General features: G+C 44.0%; 5 protein-coding genes across 9 annotated transcripts; 3 read left to right on the top strand and 2 right to left on the bottom strand.

Moving 5' to 3' along the window:
* The first annotated feature begins 1,566 nt into the window (after window positions 1–1,566).
* Window positions 1,567–7,448, top strand: LOC138136650 (cAMP-dependent protein kinase catalytic subunit beta-like). Its single transcript, XM_069055917.1, has 3 exons — window positions 1,567–2,411; window positions 2,867–3,107; window positions 6,995–7,448. The coding sequence occupies exons 1-3, from the start codon at window positions 1,811–1,813 to the stop codon at window positions 7,221–7,223; spliced, it is 1,071 nt and encodes a 356-aa protein (XP_068912018.1). The 5' UTR covers window positions 1,567–1,810; the 3' UTR covers window positions 7,224–7,448.
* Window positions 7,340–19,915, bottom strand: brm (ATP-dependent helicase brm). 5 transcript variants are annotated; one of them, XM_069055901.1, is made up of 16 exons: window positions 19,752–19,915; window positions 18,245–18,920; window positions 16,115–16,353; window positions 15,906–16,065; window positions 12,821–12,952; window positions 12,469–12,671; window positions 11,776–12,418; window positions 11,518–11,728; window positions 11,344–11,452; window positions 11,054–11,293; window positions 10,413–11,000; window positions 10,172–10,360; window positions 8,897–9,227; window positions 8,607–8,837; window positions 7,928–8,560; window positions 7,340–7,870 (listed from the first exon to the last, which is right to left on the bottom strand). In XM_069055901.1, exons 2-16 carry the CDS (start codon window positions 18,911–18,913, stop codon window positions 7,571–7,573), a joined length of 4,878 nt encoding a protein of 1,625 aa, XP_068912002.1. In that variant the 5' UTR covers window positions 18,914–18,920; window positions 19,752–19,915; the 3' UTR covers window positions 7,340–7,570. The 5 variants fall into 5 exon arrangements, with proteins under 5 accessions (XP_068912002.1, XP_068912000.1, XP_068912001.1 ...); XM_069055899.1 differs by having other exon boundaries at window positions 11,344–11,464; window positions 19,752–19,914; XM_069055900.1 differs by having other exon boundaries at window positions 11,344–11,464; window positions 12,469–12,668; window positions 19,752–19,914.
* Window positions 16,705–18,057, top strand: LOC138136653 (uncharacterized). Its single transcript, XM_069055920.1, has 6 exons — window positions 16,705–16,946; window positions 16,999–17,126; window positions 17,170–17,432; window positions 17,482–17,587; window positions 17,636–17,787; window positions 17,836–18,057. Exons 1-6 carry the CDS (start codon window positions 16,881–16,883, stop codon window positions 17,982–17,984), a joined length of 864 nt encoding a protein of 287 aa, XP_068912021.1. The 5' UTR covers window positions 16,705–16,880; the 3' UTR covers window positions 17,985–18,057.
* Window positions 19,303–21,070, top strand: LOC138136651 (uncharacterized). The gene is made up of 4 exons (XM_069055918.1): window positions 19,303–19,605; window positions 20,021–20,295; window positions 20,353–20,808; window positions 20,855–21,070. Exons 2-4 carry the CDS (start codon window positions 20,023–20,025, stop codon window positions 20,996–20,998), a joined length of 873 nt encoding a protein of 290 aa, XP_068912019.1. The 5' UTR covers window positions 19,303–19,605; window positions 20,021–20,022; the 3' UTR covers window positions 20,999–21,070.
* On the bottom strand, window positions 20,996–22,429 carry LOC138136652 (kynurenine formamidase-like). Its single transcript, XM_069055919.1, has 4 exons — window positions 22,297–22,429; window positions 22,148–22,249; window positions 21,879–22,098; window positions 20,996–21,831 (listed from the first exon to the last, which is right to left on the bottom strand). Exons 1-4 carry the CDS (start codon window positions 22,403–22,405, stop codon window positions 21,390–21,392), a joined length of 873 nt encoding a protein of 290 aa, XP_068912020.1. The 5' UTR covers window positions 22,406–22,429; the 3' UTR covers window positions 20,996–21,389.
* Window positions 22,430–22,468: the final 39 nt, after the last annotated feature.

The raw sequence follows: 22,468 nt of genomic DNA, 5'->3' as shown, positions 1-22,468 counted from the left end.
CAGGTAACTCGAATCAGACATTGACCCTTTCAAGACGGAAGCAGTAAATTCGGACAAGTTGGACATTGTCCAATGGAAATCTTCCTCTTTGGTTTAATTTTTTATTTTCGAACAACTCGAGCTGAAGTTGAAATAATGAACGAATAGTCGCCGTCTTAGTCAGCGTATTTTTCCATTTGATTCTTAAAAGTGCACACTAATTGATTTGGATGTTTTGAACTCGGCCAACGAGTCCATATAAATTTAGACTCGGCTTTAGATTATGCGTCGTTGTAATAAATTCGGTTTATTTGACACGTACCAATCATTACGGGCACTTCCTCCATATTCTGAAAGCAAAACGCGACATGAGAAATCACTTGGAGCTGCTTTTGAGATACAGAAAACTTCTTCTGTAGTCTTTCCGTATGGTAGGAAACACAAAAAGTCCAATGGAGTCAAGTCGGGACTGTACCGAGGTATTGCGGAAACATGTACCAACTCTCCTAGATCCAGAGAGATTCAATTGAGTACAAATCAGGTGGACAGTATGACCTTCCAAGCAGTACCCTTATTTGATCAACGTTTGCTGACACGAACCAATCATTACGGGCACTTCCTCCATATTCTGAAAGCAAAATGCAACACAAGGAACCATTTGGAGTTGCTTTTGAAGATACAGAAAGCTTCTTCTGTAGTCTTTCCGTATGGTAGGAAACATAAAAAGTCCAATGGAGCCAAGTCGGGACTGTACCGAGGTAGAAAGACGTATTGTGCCAACTCTCCTAGATCTATTGTCATTTGGGAGTGAACAATAGTCCAAAAACCCCAAAACTTTTGTCCCATCGTGTGGAAATTGAGGTTTAAGGCTTTGTTTACATCGAAGATCCAGAGAGATTCAATTGAGTACAAATCAGGTGGACAGTATGAGAGTATGACCTTCCAAGCAGTACCCTTATTTGATCAACGTTTGCTGACAGGAATCAATCATTACGGACACTTCCTCCATATTCTGAAAACAAAACACGACATGAGGAACCACTTGGAGCTGCTTTTGAAGATACAGAAAGCTTCTTCTGTAGTCTTTCCGTATGGTAGGAAACATAAAAAGTCCAACGGAGCCAAGTCGGGACTGTACCGAGGTAGAAAGACGTATTGTACCAACTCTCCTAGATCAATTGTCATTTGGGAGTGAACAATAGTCCAAAAACCGCATAACTTTTGCCCCATCGTGTGGAAATTGAGGTTTAAGGCTTTGTTTACATCGAAGATCCAGAGAGATTCAATTGAGTACAAATCAGGTGGACAGTATGACCTTCCAAGCAGTACCCTTATTTGATCAACGTTTGCTGACACGAACCAATCATTACGGGCACCTCCTCCATATTCTGAAAACAAAACGCGACATGAGGAACCACTTGGAGTTGCTTTTGAAGATACAGAAAGCTTCTTCTGTAGTCTTTCCGTATAGGAAACATAAAAAGTCCAATGGAGCCAAGTCGGGACTGTACCGAGGTAGAAAGACGTATTGTGCCAACTCCCCTAGATCAATTGTCATTTGGGAATAAACAATAGTCCAAAAACCCCAAAACTTTTGTCCCATCGTGTGGAAATTGAAGTTTAAGGCTTTTTTTACATTGAAGGTCCAGAGAGATTCAATTGGGTACAAATCAGGTGGCCCGTATGACCTTCCAAAGAGTACCGTTGTAGTTTGATCAATGCAGTACATTTTTCTCTTGAATTGGACAAGCTGTCGCGAAGACAGTGTCAAACTTGACGTATTTTTTCGATATTTGTCAAGCGGCAACCATCAACCTTGTGATAACCTCAGATGGAGCAAGAAAAGCTAAACAAGCACTACCTAGAGTACGACATCTTCCTAAAGCGTGCCAAAAAAGACTTCGAAGGGCGTTACAAAGTACCAGAATTCAAACCAAACGCCGACATCTCGGACTTCCAACTGATCAAAACCTTGGGTGCAGGTTCGTTTGGTCGGGTGATCCTCGTCAAGCACAAAACCAAATCGGACAAACTGTACGCGATGAAGTGCATGGACAAATTTCACATCGTCAAGAGCAAACAAGTCGCGCACACCATGTACGAGATCCGCGTGTTGGACGCGGTCAGATTCGACTTTATCGTCAACTTGGACTTCTTCTTCAAAGACAATGTGTATCTCTTCGTGGTGATGCCGTTCGTCAACGGCGGAGAGATGTTTTCGCATCTCAGGAACATGAAGAAGTTTGACGAGACGTTGTCGAAGTTTTACGCCGCACAGGTCATTCTAGCCTTCGAGTACTTGCACTTCTTGGGGATGGTCTACAGGGATTTGAAGCCCGAGAATATTTTGATCGATAAGGATGGGTACTTGAAGGTCACGGATTTGGGCTTCGCCAAGAAGATTGACGACCAGAGGACGTACACGTTGTGTGGTGAGTCCAGCAAGATTTTGAACTTGCGGTACTTTTGGTACCATTTTGTAGTGATCAAGCCTGGTTTCAACTTAGACCAATCGAGTGGTTGTTGTAGGATGTAGGTAGTAGACGGTAATGTTGGGAGTTGCGCAGGGGTGGGTCCTAGGACCTGAGATTTCTGTATATATTTTTTATTTTGAGAAAATTGAGAAATTACTCGAATTAGTGAGTTATTTTTGTTGGGAGTAGTTTGACGGTTTGGGTGGTGCGTTGCGAGTTGGCTCAACAAATGAAAAATGTATTAAGTGCACATCTAGGCATGGCGATAAAAATAAACCTAATGAATCCCGAGGTGAATGCTCTTTAAAAGTGGGAGGGCAAAAACGCCAAGCAGTCTGCAGCGATTGTCATTACTCAGACTGGTTTAATGGTGAAGCGGTAATTAATAATAGATAGCTTATCTGTTCTGTCAGGAACACCTGAATACTTAGCACCTGAGATCATCCTCAGTCAAGGATACAACAAATCAGTGGACTGGTGGGCCATCGGAGTCCTCATCTTCGAGATGTCGGCAGGATATCCGCCGTTCTACGCCAAGGACCCGATGAAGATCTACGAGAAAATCGTGGCGGGGAAGTTCACGTGTCCTCAGCACTTCTCGAAGGCGCTCAGAGATCTGGTCACGAACATTATCCAAGTCGACAGGACGAAAAGGTGAATAAATGTCGAGGAACGAGGAGTAACAAGGACGAGTTAGTAAATCGCGGCACGTGGCAGATTCGGTTTATTTAAGTTATGAGAGGTCGTAAACGGAAATACTGCGATTTGGATTAAATAAATACGGATTCTTTGCCAACGGCTTAAAATAATAAAATAAATTATTTATTTGGCTTGGACTGTTCGAAACACGAATGTCGACCCAAAACTGACAATTTAAATTTGCAAGATGACAGACGAGGCGCATGCAAGGAAAATCACGCTTAAATAATTTAAAAACCTTTTTTTAATTTTTGTGTGCGTCCAAGAAACAGAATCAGAGCTTTTTGAAAATAATTAAATATAACCACAGTTCACGTTGTTTTGGCATAATGGAGGCCATGATTTATTTTTGTAACGTTGGACACAATGTTTGACTTCCGTCACTAAAGTGCCTGACATTCGGACCTACCAAAATGAATATACCATGTTGCTGAATTTCCCGCGATGTCTGAGTATTCTTCAAATGCAAATTAGTAAAACTGACAACAGTGCACTGGACATTGGTGCTATTTATAACCTCAAACTTAGAAAAACACAACAGACAGCTTTACTACCAAATTAAATGCAAAATTTCCATGGCCTCATATTATGCCAAAACAACGTGAATGCATTTTATTTTTAAGTCGATACATTCTGCTTTGCCCACTTTTAACAAATATTTTATGTTAGCGTGATCAGAAAGCGAAAACAAGTGTTTTTACTCTTCTGCATAACGATATGTTAGTAAATGAACACAGAAATGTTGGAATAAATTTTATTTTATTTAATTGGACATCGGAAAAGACATACTAATTTTGTACGGTCTAGCGATCGTGGTCTTGGCCGCCATTTTGGGAAAACCACGTGAAAAGACATTTGTATGGATATTCGTGAATATTTCGGTTTGGGTTTACTGTACAGCAAAATCTCGAGTTATCGAAAATAAACTAGACTAAACTGTCTGAAAATGGTGTGACTCTCTTGTTTTGAAAATCGATCGGTTGCAGAGTTACAGCTGTCAGAGCATGCGGCATGTAGTGCTGTGAAATAATTTTTTAAAATTTATGTTGGCAATAAAAATGACATTTTCACAAATACAAGAAGTGTGAAATATGTACTTACTTATTTTTATTTACTATATTTACAATACTATAAAGTCATCGCTGGTTTTTAAAATGCACGCCATATCTTAATCACCATATTTGGGTAAGTAAAAACAAAAACAGACAAAAAATTAAGTTTGGAGGACTCACACTGTATATGAGTCTTTATATATTTTCTTCATTACCACATTCTAAACGTTTCGAAATATTTTTAATAATTCTATATCAATAATAAATAACCTAGACTGGACGCCCAGAAATACCTAATTATCCAACGTGTCTCAGAAATAAGTACATTAATTTTAACCAGTTAACGATCTCGTCAAGAACAACAAAATTGTTATGTACCATTTTTTCCCATCCCATAAATTAACGACCTGTCTATTTACTCGTATTTTCTCTTTATTTGACCCAAAAACAGTGACCGTGAAATAATAGTTTTTGTAAAATCAGCGCAAAACATTGTGTTTTTAGAATAAAGTTTTTTCGCTCAGCGGCCGAGGTAGAGAATTACATTTTTAGTTAGTTTTATCCAACTGCAAAAGGCAGGTGTTTACGTGTTGATTCTGTGATGTGAGCTAAAATTTCGTAGAAATGGTACGTTTATTTTCGAATAGTGAATACATCGATATTGTGTAGTGTATGGTGAAACGTGCGGGAGTGCTCCTCAAGCCCACAAAATTTCCGTGCGACTCCTTCTTGTGGGGGTACATGAAGGACTTGGTATATTCGGTCCCAATTGAAGTTTTAAGAGAACGGGTGGAAAATGCCACAACAATTCGCAATAACAGAGGTATGCTGGAAAGAGTGGAAGAATCATTCGTTCGTGTGTAAATTGGGCTTTTTTGGCACTCGTGGGCCTTGAAAACGCTCCACTCGCGTTTTAAACTGGCCCACTCATGCCAAAAAACCCAATACACATGAACTCGTTAAATAAACTACTATTTTTCCAATATGGCGGCCAAATCCAGGGTGGCTAGACAATACAAAATAAGTATATCTTTTTATAGATCTAAATAAAGGAATAAAATCTATTCCTGCTTCCTCCTAATTATTTCCACAACAGCCTTTTAAAACGTGTTGTTGATTGCTTCATAACTACGAACGTTTTTCTAGTTTGGATTCATTTGGTTCTTACACAACTAGTGAGTTTTAAAAAATATGTATAAAATCAAGACTGCTTCCATAAATTCCATAAAAACTTTGTGCTGATGTAACTGTCCCTTGAATTTCCGCATTAAAGAACTGTAAAGTAGTAAATTTAAAAAACATCTGCAAAAATTGTAGCTGTTAAGTCACAAGTTATTTTCATATTACCCCATTGATTGTTCAAATTCTTCATTTATTTAAATTTGACAATGTCAAATAACTTGCAAATGAATCGGTCCTTGTAGCAATATCTTGACTCAGATGTTTATTGAATATCATAATTTCTCAATTTCAAATTGTTTTCTGCTTTTTCTTATCATTCGGCGCAAAAAAATGTAATTTGTGATTTTTTTTTTGTTTATCGAGACGATTAAAATTTTTATTCTATACTCGGTTCATTTAAGCAATATAGTAATCACGTGGCAACTGTCGCTTCGGCTCTGCCTCTCGTTGCGAATCGTCCAATTCTAAAAGAGAGACGTCAGAGGCGTAACACGCTGTCTTCTAAAATTCACAATTAATGAAAATTTGTGGACAAATCCTTGGATGGTCACTAAATGATTTTTTCTACGATTGCGCAAAAAGTGAGTGTTCATTGCATTGTTTTTTGTGGAAAAAGTGCCTCTTAATTGCACTAGTACAATAAAGTCTTTATTGCACGCATCTGTCAACAGTCTGTCTACGATCGTGCAAAAAGTGAGTGTTTATTGCATTTTTCACACACGACGCACAGGACTGAACTGTTGTTTATCGTTGTTTTTTTCTCGTTTTTTGTTCGATCGTAGAAAAAATGTAGTATGCAACACGTGCAAAAACTGTTATTGCACTTGACGTGCACGTCGCGTGCAATAATCATTCACTTTTTGCACTTGTTGCATAAATAACTATTGTTGCACTCACATCCTTTAAAATACTCCCTCGTACCTCGGTCGTATTTTAAACCCGTTCGTGCAATAAAGGATAACTTTTTACACTATCTGAAATAACTATTAAAATCTTTTTCTTTTCATCAATTGTGGTCGTTTCTCGATTGGGTATAATTCCATTCTATAATTCCACCAATAAAATTAGACAAAATCAATAAAAGCAAAGCGTTCCAAATTGTTCGGTGTAGTTGACCGCATTTCTTAGACAACGAATGTGTTTGTTTACAGCTCCTCGAAATATCTTCATTGAAAAAGTCCAGATTTCAGTCGAACTCCACAATTCCCTCTCAAGGTCCTTCCAACTTTTCCGCCAATTCGAAATCTGTTGTTGAAACTCGCAAGAAAATCTGTTTTCGCGTGATCGACCACGAAATCGCTCGTCGGGCGGATGTCCTAAATATACCGCGTTTATCTTTCGAGAAACAAATTTAGAAGATACATCTCTCAATGCCGTCCATTGTCCAAACCCGATCTCCACGCGTCCAGTCGCTTTCGCCGAACCGCCACTAACTTCAAATTTATCCCGACCCACAAAACATCACGATTTCGCCTTATAACGTCTAAAAATAGCCCGCTTAATTGCACTCAGGAAGTACCTGTATGACTCTCACTTGACGTACGTCCAACCCTATAAATAATCCGGCGGCGAGCTGGGCGCAAAAATTATTTTTACTGTCCGTTGCAGGTACGGAATTTTGAAAAACGGAGCCAAAGACGTGAAGGGACACGAATGGTTCAAGAGCGTCGACTTCGACCAGGTCCTGCGCAGGAGGGTCAAACCGTCCTTCAAGCCGAAGGTGAGGGACGCCGGCGACACCAGCAACTTCGACTACTACGACGAGGAGCCGTTCAGGACCAGCTCCAAGGAGGAATTCGCGCAGGAGTTCGCCGAAATCAGAATCCCTTCTAAATAATCCGTTCGATCAGAAATAATTAAAATCATGTCAGTGGGCCATGCAACGTGTGTATTACTGGTTGCATAACTCGCGCAGAGGGGTGGGATCAAATTGGTGGGCATTGAAACAACCTCTCCTACTATCTGGTTTACTTACAGCACAATTAATTCCACTAAATATTTAGTTATCTATAAAATTAGATACATTCTGCAAATAAATAACCATCGGGAATTAGAACTCAAATGATCAGTAGAAATTTATACCAAAAACATAATTACAGCATCATACTCACACTTACTAACGCGCTACGTTATCGCTCTTTAATCTTAAAAGTATCATTCCAACCTAACCGTAATGGAATCGCTCTAGTCGTCGTCGTCGTCGTCATCATCCGATACGTACTTCTTCGCCGCCCTCTTCCGCCTGCCGCTCGTCTTCTTGCTCTTCAGTTTGATCTTCATCTTGACCGACTCCGTGTCGGACTTATCTTCATCCTTGTCGTCGTCCGAATCCGGGCCTCCGGACTCGAGGCGCTGCTTGGCGTTCGTGAAGACCGACTGCAGCACAATGCTGTCTTCGTGGATGAGCGACGCCTCCTCGTTGTAGATCTGCGCGTTCTGGCAGAGCAACATGAAGTCCCTTTCCAAATCGGTGAAGTCCGAGTACTGCAAAACCACCCCGCCGGTCAGTCCCGCTTCGCGCCCGCCCCTCAATGTACTCACTTTGCCGTCCTCGATGCGCCCCAGGATCTTGTTGATGTCGATCGGCTTCTTGATGATGTCGTAGTAGTCGGGGTAGTCTTTCCTCGGCGGCAGCTTCATGAAGGGTTCGCTGAGCAACCGGCCGTCGCTGTCGGTGTACTTGGTGACCACGTTCATCAACTTCCTCATCTGTCTCTTGAGCTTGACGTCGGCGCTCGACTGTCCTCGGCGCCGCTTGCTGGTCCCCACTTCGCTGTCCGAATCGTCGCCTCGTTTCTTCCGCTTGCGACCTCTCCTCTTCTTCACTTTTTCTTCCTCGTCGTCTTCGTCGTCGTAGTCGCCGCCTTCGTCGATCGCCTTGAGCCACTCCTTCTCGGTCAAGCTGTCGGTGTAGTCCACTTCTTTTCTTTGCCTAGTCCCTCGCCCCAGCGTCGATTCGGTCTCGTCGTAACTCCACGGGTCCACTTCGTCGTCTTCTTTGACCAACCAGTGCGGCAACTCGCTGATCTCCATCATGCGAGGTTTGCGATTCGGCCCCAGCTTGGCCTCTTCCCTCCTCCTCTCCAGATCCATCTTCTGGAACAGCTCGAACTCCGCTTCCGACCTCGCCACCATCTGGTTCACCGTCTCATCGTCCGGCACCTCGTTCTCCTCCTGCAAAACCCCCATGAGCTCCGCACCGCTCTCCACGTCCTCTCACCTCTTCCTCGTCGCCGTCCTGATGCAGAATGCTCTGCAAGAACTGCTGCCGCTCCGAGCCCGTGCTCTTCTGGTCGAACATCCCGGCCTGGATGACCTTCTCGTCCATGTTGAGCTTGTACCGAGCCGCCGCCAAGATTCTCTCCTCCACCGAGTTGACGGTCATCAATCTCAACACTCTCACTTCGTTTTGTTGACCTATGCGATGGGCGCGATCTTGCGCTTGCAAGTCCTTCAAAAGAAAAACCCTCCAAGAACCTGTCCCCCAGAGAACGTGGCCAGTCACAGTACCTGGTGCGGGTTCCAGTCCGAATCGAAGATGATGACGGTGTCGGCGCTCTGCAAATTCAAACCCAAACCGCCGGCACGCGTCGACAACAAAAACAAAAAGTAATCGCTGTTCTTCGCGTTGAACTTCTTCAACAGGTCGCCGCGATCCTCCGCTTTGGTGGTGCCGTCGAGACGCAAATACCCGAAACCCCTCCAGGTCAAGTAGTCCTCCATGATGGTCATCAGTTGGGTCATCTGACAGAAGAGCAAGACGCGATGTCCCGTCGACTTGAGCTTGGGCAAGATGCGATCCAACAGTTCGAATTTACCGGAGGCGCGGTACAGGTCGGGGCTGCGAATCAACAAACAACAAATCAGTTCCAAAAAATTTAATTAATCCCGTGACGCGTTCAAATCACAATGGAGTGTGCATCTCGCGCGAGCCTGATTTCATCCGTCAAATGCGCATTAATTAGTGTAATTTTAACGAACGCATTAATTAGACGTTCGCGCCAATTAAATATGTTTATCGGCGGATTGCTAATTAGTGCAGTTCCAGTTTCGCATCGCTGCAACATCGCTATGCACAATGGATGTAGGTCAGTGTCGACGCGTTGCAACTCGACACCCACTCGATTCAAACGATCTAAATTTAATTCGCGTCGCAACGCCTTTCACATCATTCAAATCATAATTTATCATTTGAACAAAAGGTTTTGTCGGGGCTCGCTCAAACTGAAAACTGCACAATTTATTCTCTGAGAAGTCGACAGTAAGTCTGGTGCTTAAAAAAACTGCCGCGAGCGAATTCGTGGGGCTTTCAAATGAGATGTTGACAGCTCTTGCCATTTAAATTTCCAAGAGTGAAGTCCACGTCCCCCTGACATAAAGTCCACTTTTTTAAAACAATTGTTAATGTCAAAATTACCTGTACCACTTTAAAACCTTTCGTTTCCGGAACACTTGTACCGAAAATCTTCCACGATTAGATTTGAGGTTATGTCAGTAATTTTACTAATTTTTCAATGTTTTTCTGTCGCATTTCTTCACATACCCTAATCACAGCTAATCTTTTTTGTTGTGTTAGGGGCCGTGCAAATCCTTGCTTTCGGAAACTCTTACTTTTTATTTTAAATTTAAACGTAATTGCGCCTTCGGTAGCGCAAGCGCCTTCACATCAAAATGGCTGACAATACAATTGACATTTTACGTTGCCAACGTAATAACCATCAAATAACTAGTGACTCGCAAACTTTTGACATTTGTTTAAAAAAAGACTTTAGATCTGCGCCTCACCCCGAAATGACCCCTCCAGATATCCCCACGTGATCGCAATACTTCTCCTCGATGTTCTGGAACATGAAAGGGTGATTGCACAACTTCCGCAGCTGCACGATCGTGTTCATTAGCGCTTTGGCCCCCCCTTTGCCCTTGTTCCCCTTTTCAGAGCCGTCTGTCAAGAGGACTCCTTTGCTCTGCATGTGCCTGCAACAAATCGTGTCACCGCCTGGAGGCAAAACAATCAACGAGGACCTACTTGTAGAGGACCTTCTGCAAGCCCGACATGTCGCACTTGATGATGTACTCGACTTTGTCCGGCAACTGCGACTCCACCTCCTTCTTCAACCGCCTCAGGAGGAACGGTCGCAACACCTTGTGCAAACGACGGATGATCAAGATGGTTTCTTCTTCGTTCAATTCGACTTTCTCTCCTGTGGTGGCGAACGGCGCGTTGAACCACTGCTCGAACGTGGAACAGCTCTTGAAGATCGACGGGAGGAGGAAGTTGAGCAGGGCCCACAGCTCGGGCAGCTTGTTTTGGAGAGGAGTGCCGGTGAGGAGGAGGCGATGCGGGGCCAAGTAGTGAGTGTTCAAGACTTGGGTCAGCTTGCAGTGGTGGTTCTTCATCCTGTGACCCTCGTCGATGATCATGTACTTCCAAGGGAGCTTGGCGAGCACTCCTTTGTCCTTGATGACGTACTCGTAAGTGGTCAGGAGGACGTTGAACTTGGTCGAGCGCATCTGGCTCTGGATCGCTCTTCTCCCAGCGGGGGATCCCTTGTACGACACCACCACCACCGACGGTGACCACTTCTCGAACTCCAACACCCAATTCGACAGCGTCCTGTACTCGAGGTGTTCAATCAAACGACACTCAACATTACTTAAGTCACTTACGACAAAGGGACGATGATCAAGTACGGCCCGTTCACTTTTTTCTTCTCCATCAAGTAAGTTATCAGCGCGATGGTCTGAATCGTCTTACCCAGACCCATCTCATCGGCCAAGATCCCGTTCAGATTGTTATTGTAGAGCGACACCAACCACTCCAAACCTTTCGTCTGGTACTCTTTAAGTTTACCGTTGACCATGATGGACGCCTGTTCGGTGACGATCTCGTGGACGGTGTGGGCGATGCTACAACCAACTCTGTGCAACGCCAACTCCCAACTGGTCCGAATACCCACCTATAGTACGTCTGCTCCTCGTTAGCGTTCTTGTGGTACTCGTCATCCTCAACTTTAGCCTTGTTGATGACCTCTTTCGCTTTGTCCTCCTCCGATTTGCTCTCGTCGTCTTTTCTCCTGCCTGTAACGCAAGAGTCCAATTAATTTTTATAAACACACGTTCCATCTGCTCACTGTCGGAGTCGTCGTCGTCGGAATCGTCGTCGTCCGAATCGACAACCTCCCAGCCGGGGTGGTGTTGCAACCAATCCTGGAGCTGACTCAGCATCGGCGCATCCTCTCCCGAGAGCTTCTTCCCAGTTGCGATTTCCACCACCGTGATGGGCCTGTCCGAGCCTTGGGAACCGTCGTCGTCCAGTCCCAGTCGTTTTTTCTTTTTCTGGAACTGTCAAAACTGTCAAGCAATTTCGACGCGCTGTCGCCGCCAGATACCTTTTTGCGCTTCTCTTCTTCCTGTTGCTTGCGCTTCTGTTCCAGCTTGTGCTGCTTCACCATCTCCGTCAGGTTGGCGATGTACTCGTCGGTTTGCGACAGCAAGAACGCCAAACGCTTGTCTTTCTTCTGGTCGATCAGCTTGCGGTAGCCTTCCTCGTCCTCCGCCATCAACCTCCTCATACGTTCCTTCTCGATGCGCTCTTGTTCTTTCTTTTGTTCGCGTTCGGCATTGGCGTGGTAGTTCATGACGGCCTTGTTCAAACGCGCCAACTTCGCCTGGTTGTTGCGATGGAACTCCTTGAAGTCCTTGCCGTGTTGCAGCACGCTCGTCAAGAACTCCTGGTGCTTCTGGCGACGCTTGCGCTCAGCTTCCAGTTTCTGTTGTTTCTCCAGTTTCTCGGTGGCTCTGGCCTCGCGCAGACCTTGCCGTTTCGTCCTTTTGTACGCCTTGACGTTGACCGCCGTCTCCAGAGTGGTGTCGCGCCTGGTGCATGCGATTATCTCGCTCCTCAACTGTCTCTGGAAGTTGAGACACCGCAAAGCTCTCAACTCGATCTGCGCTTGGATCCGCAACTCCTCGGACATGTTCGTCGGCAGCACCGTCAACTGTTCCATCCTGGCGGCGATCCGGGACGCCAACCTAACAACAATCGATAACATCCTCTGGGAGACACTTCGCAGCGCACCCACCTGTTTTCGCGCTCCTGCAGGATCACGACAGGATCGATCCCCACCGGTTTCGGGACGGTGGTGACGCGATTCTGCTTGGTACTAGTTTGCTGCTGCTGCGGTCCGCTTTGGTTTTGTTGCGTGGGGCCTCCAGGACGGATTCCCGTCGCGTTTTGCTGGGGGCCGCCTGGGGGCCCGGGCTTGACCCCCTGGATCTGCACCTGCTTTGAACGTCACAATTAAATTCTTGCGGGCAGTGGACAGAAGTTGTGACCGCTCTTTGCACGTCACAGCTCCCGTTGTGCTTGCGCGTTTGTATTATTGCCGTTGCTTGAATGCCATGCGTTCGGTTTAAGACAACTTGTCCCTTTACCTGCGGTGGAACGGGCAATGGGGGCCCCGGAGGCGGCGGCGCTTGTGACCCGGGCGGCCCCGGGGGTCGCATCGGTTGCTGCGAAGCGCCACTATCTGGTGGTTCGTTAGCTTCGTTGGCGGGTGGACCGCCCTATAAATTCGGTAATTGCAAATTTGCAACGGACAAATCAATAATTCGCTATCCAAACAGGACATGCACAAGTACTACTGCTACAAATGCACTACTTTCGTTTGACAACACCAGATTGTTTTCGATCAATTATCGATGCGAAAAAAGTGGTCGTCATTATTGCTCGACGGTTTTCTACTTTGACTGGTGGGCAAACTGCATGCTGGCTTTTATTAGGATTATAAATCAACTACGATAACTGGAACGTGAGCAAGCATACCTCTAAGCACAGCATAGAAGGAAAGGCAATAATAGTAAACTCAACAACGTAAAATTGTTAATTGAACAACAAGGGAAAGACAAAATCAGGTCTGACGTGGAATGCAGTGCTAATTGATTCTTACTGAACTGTCAATTAGTGCAAGTGGAAAAGGTTTACAGCAGTTTTGGACAAACACAACTTTTGTGTTTTACAACATGAATTTCAAAAATTACTTGTGTTTCGTCAATTAGCATGCTAGAATTAATTTGCTACAAAATGGCAGAATTAAGACCAAGTATTGGTTATAATTCTACTGCAGGACTATCATGTTAGTTTTAATATTTGTATTAGAGTTTGCTTATTTAAATTAATCACAAATCAATTTACGCGTATGCCCCATTAGTTCGGCTTTTTCTGGTAATCGTATTTCTATCCTAATCGTGAATATTTTACACAAGAAACATCAATTTGTTTATGTTCGACTGTGACAAATATAGATGGTTTATGACGTTATTTTGAGGCCATAAACTACCACTTTATCGGACTAGTCCGATATTTATTATTCCAAATAATAAATACTACTATAATAAATAAAGTCTCAAACCTGCTGTCATTCTACATTTACCTCATAGATGTCACTGTTATTTTTTTGTAATTTGAACAAATAATGCAGTCGAACATAAAATATTGTATGCACATCATCCATAATGATGCTTTATTGGACTCTTCTATTTATGGCCTCGCTTGCTCGTCCATAAACTTGAGTCGTCCAATAAAGCATTACATTATGGACTTGTTACATAAATAGCTATTATGAACATGTACGGAAAATTTTTTGCATATCGTAATGAAAATGACACTTTTTTACACGCAAAATCGCAGTGAAAGTAGTACTTTTTTACACGAAAAATCGTAGTGAAAGCAGTACTTTTTTTGCATCATTTTATTCCATCTCCTTGGAGACGATTGTCAAAGCATACCTATTTTTCTTTTTGTAATTTTTTATAAATCCATCGATATGCAAAAAAAATAGTGTGTAAAAACACGTTATGAAAGTCTCTTTTTTTCACTTATTTGCTTGATTAACTCGGGCTACGCCCTCGCAAATTCGTGAAAAAAAGTATGACTTTCATAACTAGTTCTACAAATAACTATTTTAAACAAAATTCTTAAATTATTTAATCATCAGTGAAGCACCAAAAATCGAGATTAAATTTAAATGACTTGATTTTCATCTTCTGAAGATTTATTACTGGAACTGTGAGAATATCTTCAAATGTAATTCCATCTTTCAGTAATCTTCCGGAGAAATTAAAAGAATTTTTCAAATGTGATTTCATCTTCCATAAATTTATCTTCAGAGTACTATCTTCATGTTCTGAAGGTATTGTCTCATAATGTGAGTTCACAGCATTGCTTCTTCTAATCTGAATTCACAGCAAGGCAAAACATTAAACGAGTTTAGTCTTATCAGAAGTATTTACGTAACGAGAAACGGGACGAAATGAGATTAAAAACATTTAAAAAATTCCAAGGAGAACTGTTACAACATCAAACGTACATGGGGTCTATTCGGACCCTAAGAGAGAATAAACTGAACAATTTTTAGTCATATAAAACTTGTTGGCGATAATATCGATATTTAATTACTTAGCATTCATTTAATTTAGATTCCTTGTGGGCGGGGGGTCAGCTGTGACCCCAGGCGGACAAAAGACAATAAAATCAATCTCAAGATTGATTGGGAAATATATTAAACATTTTAAACGTTCGTTAAAGATTCTTAATTTAAGACTTTCGATTTGATATCTACTTAGTGTTTTTCTAGACAATTCTATTGAATTTTTAATAAAATTTGAACGCAAAAAAAGATTTTTTTTTTCATTTTTCTTACATCCTCGCGTGTTCCTTTTGATGCGCATCTTGCACGGAATTTTTTTTTAATAATTTCTTTACCTTGAAACCTCATCAAACAACTTTTCTGTAATTAACCAGGACGCACATTTTTTTTTTATCGTTCAACGATAATTTTAGAATCCAGTTTTCAGAAAAAAATTCGATTAGACAAACATTCTTGCATTCAAATAAATTCAAACTGAATCTCGCCAATCAATCGAAATGCAAAATTCCAATACATTCGTACTTTCAATTTTTTGTTTATTCTTATTACGACGGTTTTATGTGTCACGAACTCCACAAACCAACGGAATCCAACAGTGTAACATGACCTTCATCTTAAATCCAACTGTGACAGTTTCGCTGACTTGTAATTATTTCATCTGTCTACGCAAATAAAATAAAAATGCGATATTGCAATGGAAAACAAAAACTGTACGAAGCAAATCTCTAATCTTGAAGCAACCACGACAAAAAACAAAAACAAAATACGGTGGTCTCATCGACAATGTTGGTAGACAGAATTTTTGAGTTCCTTGAACTTGACACAAAACACAGACTGCTTCTTATCAGGAGATTTCTGTAAACCTTGACCACAATAGCTCATAATTTACGCAAGATTTTCTCCACTATTCCTTATGCAACAAACAAAAAAAACTCTTCGGGTCTGGCAAAACATTCCAGACCCGGTGTACGCAATAAAAACTTCTGTGCTACAAAAATCCATGCATCAACACTACAATACTGCATTCCCTACAACAGAGCGAGACTGGACCGCACATGACTCTTCCGCCAATCCGGTCCCCCTCTACTCACAGGCTGGGGTTGTCCCAGCACCCCTTGGGGCTGGAAAGGACTCGACGGCGGCGTCGGACACTGCGGAGTCCCATCCGGACGCTTCCCTTGCACCGCATTCACCATTTGCTGGCTGAGCGGTTGGTTCCTGGCCAGCAACCTGTACGCCATGATTTGAGCCCTACGAAAAAAACCTATTGATATCCTGTAGGACAACACTCCCGACCCACCTCAATTGCGACATCTGCATCGGGCTAAAAATCGTGTTGCTCCCGTTGGTGCGGGCTCGCAGCGCCAACAACTGCGAATATCTTGGGTCCTCTTGCATCCCCTTTTCCTCCATGGAGTCGATCGCTCTCTGCAGGGCGTTGAGATTCTCCTGCCCTTGCGGTCCCGGCTGGCCGGGTTGTCCCCCGGGTCCGGGCGGACCCGGGGGCGGCCCTTGCGGTCCCGGCGACGACGACGGGTTCTGCGAACAAACGTGGGTTTTTCTACTTCCGGAATTTCCCAATTGCGGTCGAGCCGCATGTTCATTGTAAATTACCGTGACAAGTTAACAAGAGATTTACGGATTGTCCAATTAAACACATGTAAATGTGCGTGTTCGAGATATTTGCACAACCTGGTTTAATTGTGGAAATAATCTCGTCAAAATGTTGTGAGAATCGCACGATCATTAACATTTTTACGTCCTTCAGACTGTTTGAATATGGAACAATTCATTTTACTTTCATTATCTATGCTAAACAAGACTGTATTTATTTAATTTCCCCCTAAACTGACGTATCTATGCAAATCGGTGCTTGCTCATGTAGCGCTTGTCTGAAACAGCCTATTGGGTATTTCCATTTGCTCAAGCTTAGTCCGGGGGACTGACAATTAGTGAAAAAACCGAAAGTTAAGTAGCTGAGACATCCAAGGCCTCTTATGCGTCTGTCTATCAGGACAGGAGTCAGTTTGTTTTGAGCGTTGCACAGAATCGAACCGCGCGACAAGATGAGCGGAAAAGAAATCCAATCGTATTTCGAATTCGTCCTGCCACTCGTCAAGACAGCAGGGAAAGTGAGTAAAACGCTGCGATCGTTGAATCACAATTAATTCGATTGTTCCAAAGGTAATCGTCGAAGCCAAAGACATAGAAATCGAAATCAAAACGGAAATATACGACCTGGTCACGATTTACGACAGAAAAGTCGAAGACATTTTGATTAAAACAATCAAGAAGCAGTATCCCACTCACAAGTGATTATTTCGCATATCTGTGTCGATCTAACGCCGATTTTAGATTCATAGGGGAGGAAGAGTCTTCGGCGAAGAGCCAGATATCGGAACTGACGGACGATCCCACCTGGATCATCGACCCCATAGATGGGACAGCAAATTTTGTACGGGGCTTCCCAGTCACTTGCATTTCAATCGGACTCACCATCAACAAAGAACAAGTTCTTGGGATTGTGTACAACCCGTACATGGACGAGATGTACACGGCGATCAAGGGCCAAGGTGCTTACATGAACGGCAAAAGAATCTACACCAACAAACAGTCCGGTGAGTGGTTCCGACACCGATCGATCCCTTCTCATCCAGACTGTTCCAGACATCCAGAAAACCGTCATCAACTATGAGGTATCTCTGGCGAGAGCTGAAAAATACCGCGACTTGTACCTCTACAGGTTCAGCCACTTGATCGGGGTGGTTCAGGGGTACCAACAATAATTTGTGTTTCGCTCGTTTTGATCGAGATTTTCTAGGATGCGTTCGATGGGGTCTGCCGCTCTTGGGTTGTGTTACGTGGCTAACGGCTCCATGGATGCGTACCAGTGCGACGGGCTGTACCCGTGGGACGCCGCAGCTGGGGTCGTGATAGTCAGGGAGGCTGGAGGAGCCGTCGCTGATTCGACAAGTGAGTTGTTCGCGCTTCGTGCGCCAGAACTGACAGGTTTGTTTTCAGTCGGAAAAGAATTCGACATCATGAATCCTAATTTCATAGCTGCGGCCTCGAAACCGCTGCTGGATCAATTGTTGGCTGTTGAAAAACAAGCCGATGATGAAAGGCTGGCCGCGCTGTTGGTCAAAAAGGCCAACATCGGTTGTAGATAGTGATTGAATCGTGTAATGTTATTGGAAAAAAAATTGTAAAAATACTGGTACTAATAAATTGTGTAAGAGAGAAGTAGGAAATTGTTCTCTTGTGCAATTGAATAATTATAGAAAAGAAGGGCCTTGGAACGACACTGTCAAGGTGATTGGAAAAAATTACATTTGCAGCTTGTAGCAATAAATCTTACGGATTAATAATTAATTGGAGAATGTCCCGACGATTTGTTTCTTTAGATTCGCCACGTTTATCTCTTTTTTACCTGTCCTTGTGGAGGATGTCCCCCCATCGGCATAGGATGCCCCGGATACGGCTGCCCTTGTTGCATGTTGTGCCCCGGCCCCATCCCGTGCGGGGGTCCCCCGGGTTGCATCCCCGGATGCCCTTGCGGGGGCGGCCCCACGTGCGGCTGATGCGGTCCCGCCGGATGCCCTTGCGGGGGCGGTCCCCCCGGTTGCATCTGCATCGGGGGGCCGCTGGGGTGGCCTTGCTGCGGGGGTGGTCCCCCCATGTGGTGTCCTTGCGGCGGCGGATGGCCTTGGTGGTTGGGGTGGCCTTGCGGCGGGCCCGGAGGTCCGTTGGGGTGGCCCTGCGGCGGCTGGTGCGGCCCCGTGGGCATCCCCGGGTGCGGCTGCGGCCCGTGGGGTGGCATGCCGGGATGCGGCTGCGGGGGCATGTGGCCACCGGGGGCGTTCGGGTTCATCGGGTGTTGGTGGTTCGGCTGCATGGGGACCATGTTCGGGTGGCCTTGGCCGGGGTTGGGGGGCATGGAATGCGGAGGGGGGCCGTTCACGTGGCCGCCCATCGGGGGCGGGCCTTGGTAGGGGCTGTGGGGGGACGGCGGCGGGGCCGGGCTCTGGATCGGCGGGCCCATGGGGCTCGGCGCTTGCGGCGGCGGCATCGGGCTGCTCTGAGGCGACGGGCTAGCCATTGCTTGGCTACAACAACAAAGAAACAACTTTCATTATTACTCTGACATCTGTCAAATGTACAAGTTTCGCAAACATTCAAATAAAATACACAACATTATTTATTTACTAAATCATCTAAAGAGTCCATCCCAAACGTCAAAAATAACCATTATGACATAAGCATTGATCACTATGATCACAGACAAGCCACATGGAACCAATGACAGCGACGAACGTCACTGGAGGTGACTTTCTAATATACCTCTCTCTCACTCCCTCTCATTGATTTTATGCCAAATTGTGACTGAAAAAACCACAAATGAGGCAATTCAGCGGAACTGGCTCAATTTGGGCCAGTCCGTCGCTGTCTAAACGTCACGTTTGAATTTTACCTGCCGCGAAAATGTAAACATTGACAAGTATGACATTAGCATTCCACAGCACTCTAGCTCGAGGGTTCTTTCAAAATCGCCCGTTCTAGAACCATGAGCCTCCTAGATCTACAACCCATGAAAACCGATTAATTTGGAATAAACCGTTACGTTTTTCATTTTGAATTTCTGGGAACTTGAGACATTTCTCCGACCAGAAGGGTCCGATTGGTTCACTCTTGTCATTTAAACCGCGTTTTTACCGACGCTTTCGAAGGTTACGCGTTTGCATATCAATTTGAGCCGGTTGTGGTCCGTTTAACCTCACTTTTCGGGCGCAGGTAAGCCGAGACTATTTACAAAATTCTTTGCAGTCACCCCTTCACAGCTAGTCCAACAATTACGCGATTGTTTGAACGGAAACTGGTAATGCAATGACCCCGTCATCTCCACGTATATGGTCGATTTTTCGACTGAAAACACTCACCGAATCGTGAAATTCACTTAACTACTGTATCCTTAAACTACCACAACATTTTCAACGCTTTCAAACATTTTTTGAGAACACGTCAGCCTCAGAATTTCATTAAAAGGCCAATATCACTGTCGCCATTTTCTGCTAACATCAAAGCTCTGGCTGGATTGTAGAATTTCTATTTCTATCGCACTTTCCGCGTGGATCGAAGCGAGACAGAAAGTGTTAATTCCGCGTAGGGGGCGCTCAAGTGCAGACGCGCTAATTTCGAAATTTTACAGTAATGGATTATTTCCCGTTTATGAAGGATTGTCTGAAAGAGTTTCAATACCCCAAAATACAAAGCATGGACGATCCGGAAATCACCGATATTTTCTCCAAGGTGAACAGAGAGTTTCTGGTCTCGTGGATCCTCAAACAAATCGATCAAGATTTTTGCACGTTTGTAGAAAGCGCCACCAAAGAAGACTTAGCAGAGATAATTTATTGCCACGGATTTTGTGATGCTTCGATTAAGTACAAGTTTATGAATGGAGAGTGCGAGAGCAACAAACAAGTAATAAATTAATTTAATTAAGATTGTGTATGCAACCCACAATACATGACATTTCAGTTTCGAATATTATACAGGATGTTCAAGCACTTGAAAAGCGTTTCTGACGCGAAAAAATGCGACCAACAAGTCGACAATTTCCCACTGGAACAGATCGAGACTTGTTCCGACTTTAACACTAATTTGTTCCCAACGTACGGCCCCAAACGCACACTAACTGCGGCGGAGCGTCACAAGAAGATGCAAGACTATCGGCAAGAAATTGAAAACCTTCGGAGCTCGATAGCCGCAGCTGCCTCCAAACAAACGCAAAACGCGCCGTCACTGGACCCCAGCTTGACACACCAGCTTGGCGCGACCATGCACGATATCGAAATGAATTTTCCCGATTTTAAAAGGAAGGTTCTGGATCTGATGCGAGAAAGGGACGGGTTGGAGGTCGAGCGGTCGTGCTTTGGTCCTGATTTTGCGGAGAAACTCGCCGCCTGCAGCAAGAACATGAAAGTGTTGCTTGAGGTAAGTTTACATCTTTTGAGGTTGTTGCCTCAATTTTGGGTTTCAGTACATTCAGAGTATAAACAAGATGGCGGATTTTAATGAAAACAACAAGGACTTGGACACGGTGGGGCTTAACAACAGGAGCAGCGCTTTGATGCGGCAAATCGCCGAGTTATGCAACGACGTCACAGCTTTAAAAAAGGAATAAGTGCATGCCTTGAAATGTATTTTTTATAACAATTAAATGTAAATGTATCATACAATAAATATTATGTTTCTATTTTGTGTTCGTAACAGAGCTGTTACGATACCAAAAACACAAAAACACAGTCGTTACAGCTGAAAGCGGTTCTATAAAAGCGATAGTACAATTTACGATTATCATGTTGGTGCTATTTGAAATGTCAAAAAATCTCTCCAAAGTCTAGAGGATTCTGGCAGCGTCAGCCAACCCGTGCGATATCCCAAAGTCGACAAGTGTTTCAATTGTTATTTCCCAACTGTCATAAAATTCCCCAGAATTTTAAAATTCTTACTTTTGATTTAAAAACGGCTCAAATGGTGCAAAATAGAAAAAATAGTACAAAAAACCCATTTCTCTACTGTTTTACTAAATCCAGGATCAGTTTTGTCAACTGAAAATCTTCGTCCGTCAGACGTTCAACAACGTCAAAATGGTCGACGTCTTCGCAAACGACCAGTGTTGACTTCACACCCAAACTCACAAGCTTCTCGTGAAACTCCCTCGATTGTTTCCGAAACTCCGGGCTGTCATTTTCCGCCGAGACAACATAAAAAGAAGTCTTGACACCGCCCGCGATTTCTCGTCTGTAAGGACTCAACTTGTCGGCTTCTTCTGCGTCTAATTTGAGCGGACCATTCACCGAAGTTTTCGGTATTTCATGTAGGTCATAAATCCCTGCGATCAAAATTGCAGCTGTGACAACTCCGCGATCTTCGCAACTCAACTCTTTAACCAAATCTGTGTAAAGAGATGCCACCAGATGAGACCCAGCGGAATAACCGGTTAGATAAACCCCCCTGGAAGAATTTAATTGTGACCGTCTCGTCTCGTGATGAATACCTACTTTGAGTTGTGCTTCCTGGCGTAATCGATACATTTCTTTGTTGCGACTTCCGCCTCTTCGATAATTTTTGTCAAAGGAACGCTGGGACAAAGCTCGTACCCAATAAACATCGATTTTGCGCCTCTTTTGTGCAGATTTGTCGCAATAAAGTGATAAGTGTCGCGTGTCAAGGTTTGCTCTTGCCAGTAGCCTCCGTGGACGAACACAAAGAGAGGGGCGTCTACAATTAAGAGTGGTCACAAAGAGATTTTGTTGCGTTGTGGATCTACCATCGCTCAAGTCCGTTCCAAAAATATCGATTTTCTCTTTGTGGAGAGGTCCGTAGGGTATATTTAGCTCATGAGGAATTAAACGTCGGGCCTTTTCACTCTCTGAAACATGACCAATTGTGACACTGCTTCGAAACAAGAAACAATACCTTGACAAGCTAGTGTTGTGTGTTTTTCCACAATCAAATCCGGTGGAAATCGTTGGGACCATCTACTGGGCAAGTACAATTTTTCTAGAGAGTTGTCATAGTCCGCCATTGTGGTACAGTAATAAATAAACCTTGACGTTTGTTGGTTTATGAAGGAAGTGAAAGTGTAAAG

Source organism: Tenebrio molitor, chromosome 8 (assembly GCF_963966145.1).
Source record: "Tenebrio molitor chromosome 8, icTenMoli1.1, whole genome shotgun sequence".
NCBI lineage: Eukaryota > Metazoa > Arthropoda > Insecta > Coleoptera > Tenebrionidae > Tenebrio > Tenebrio molitor.
This window is presented reverse-complemented; position numbering and strand designations above follow the sequence as displayed.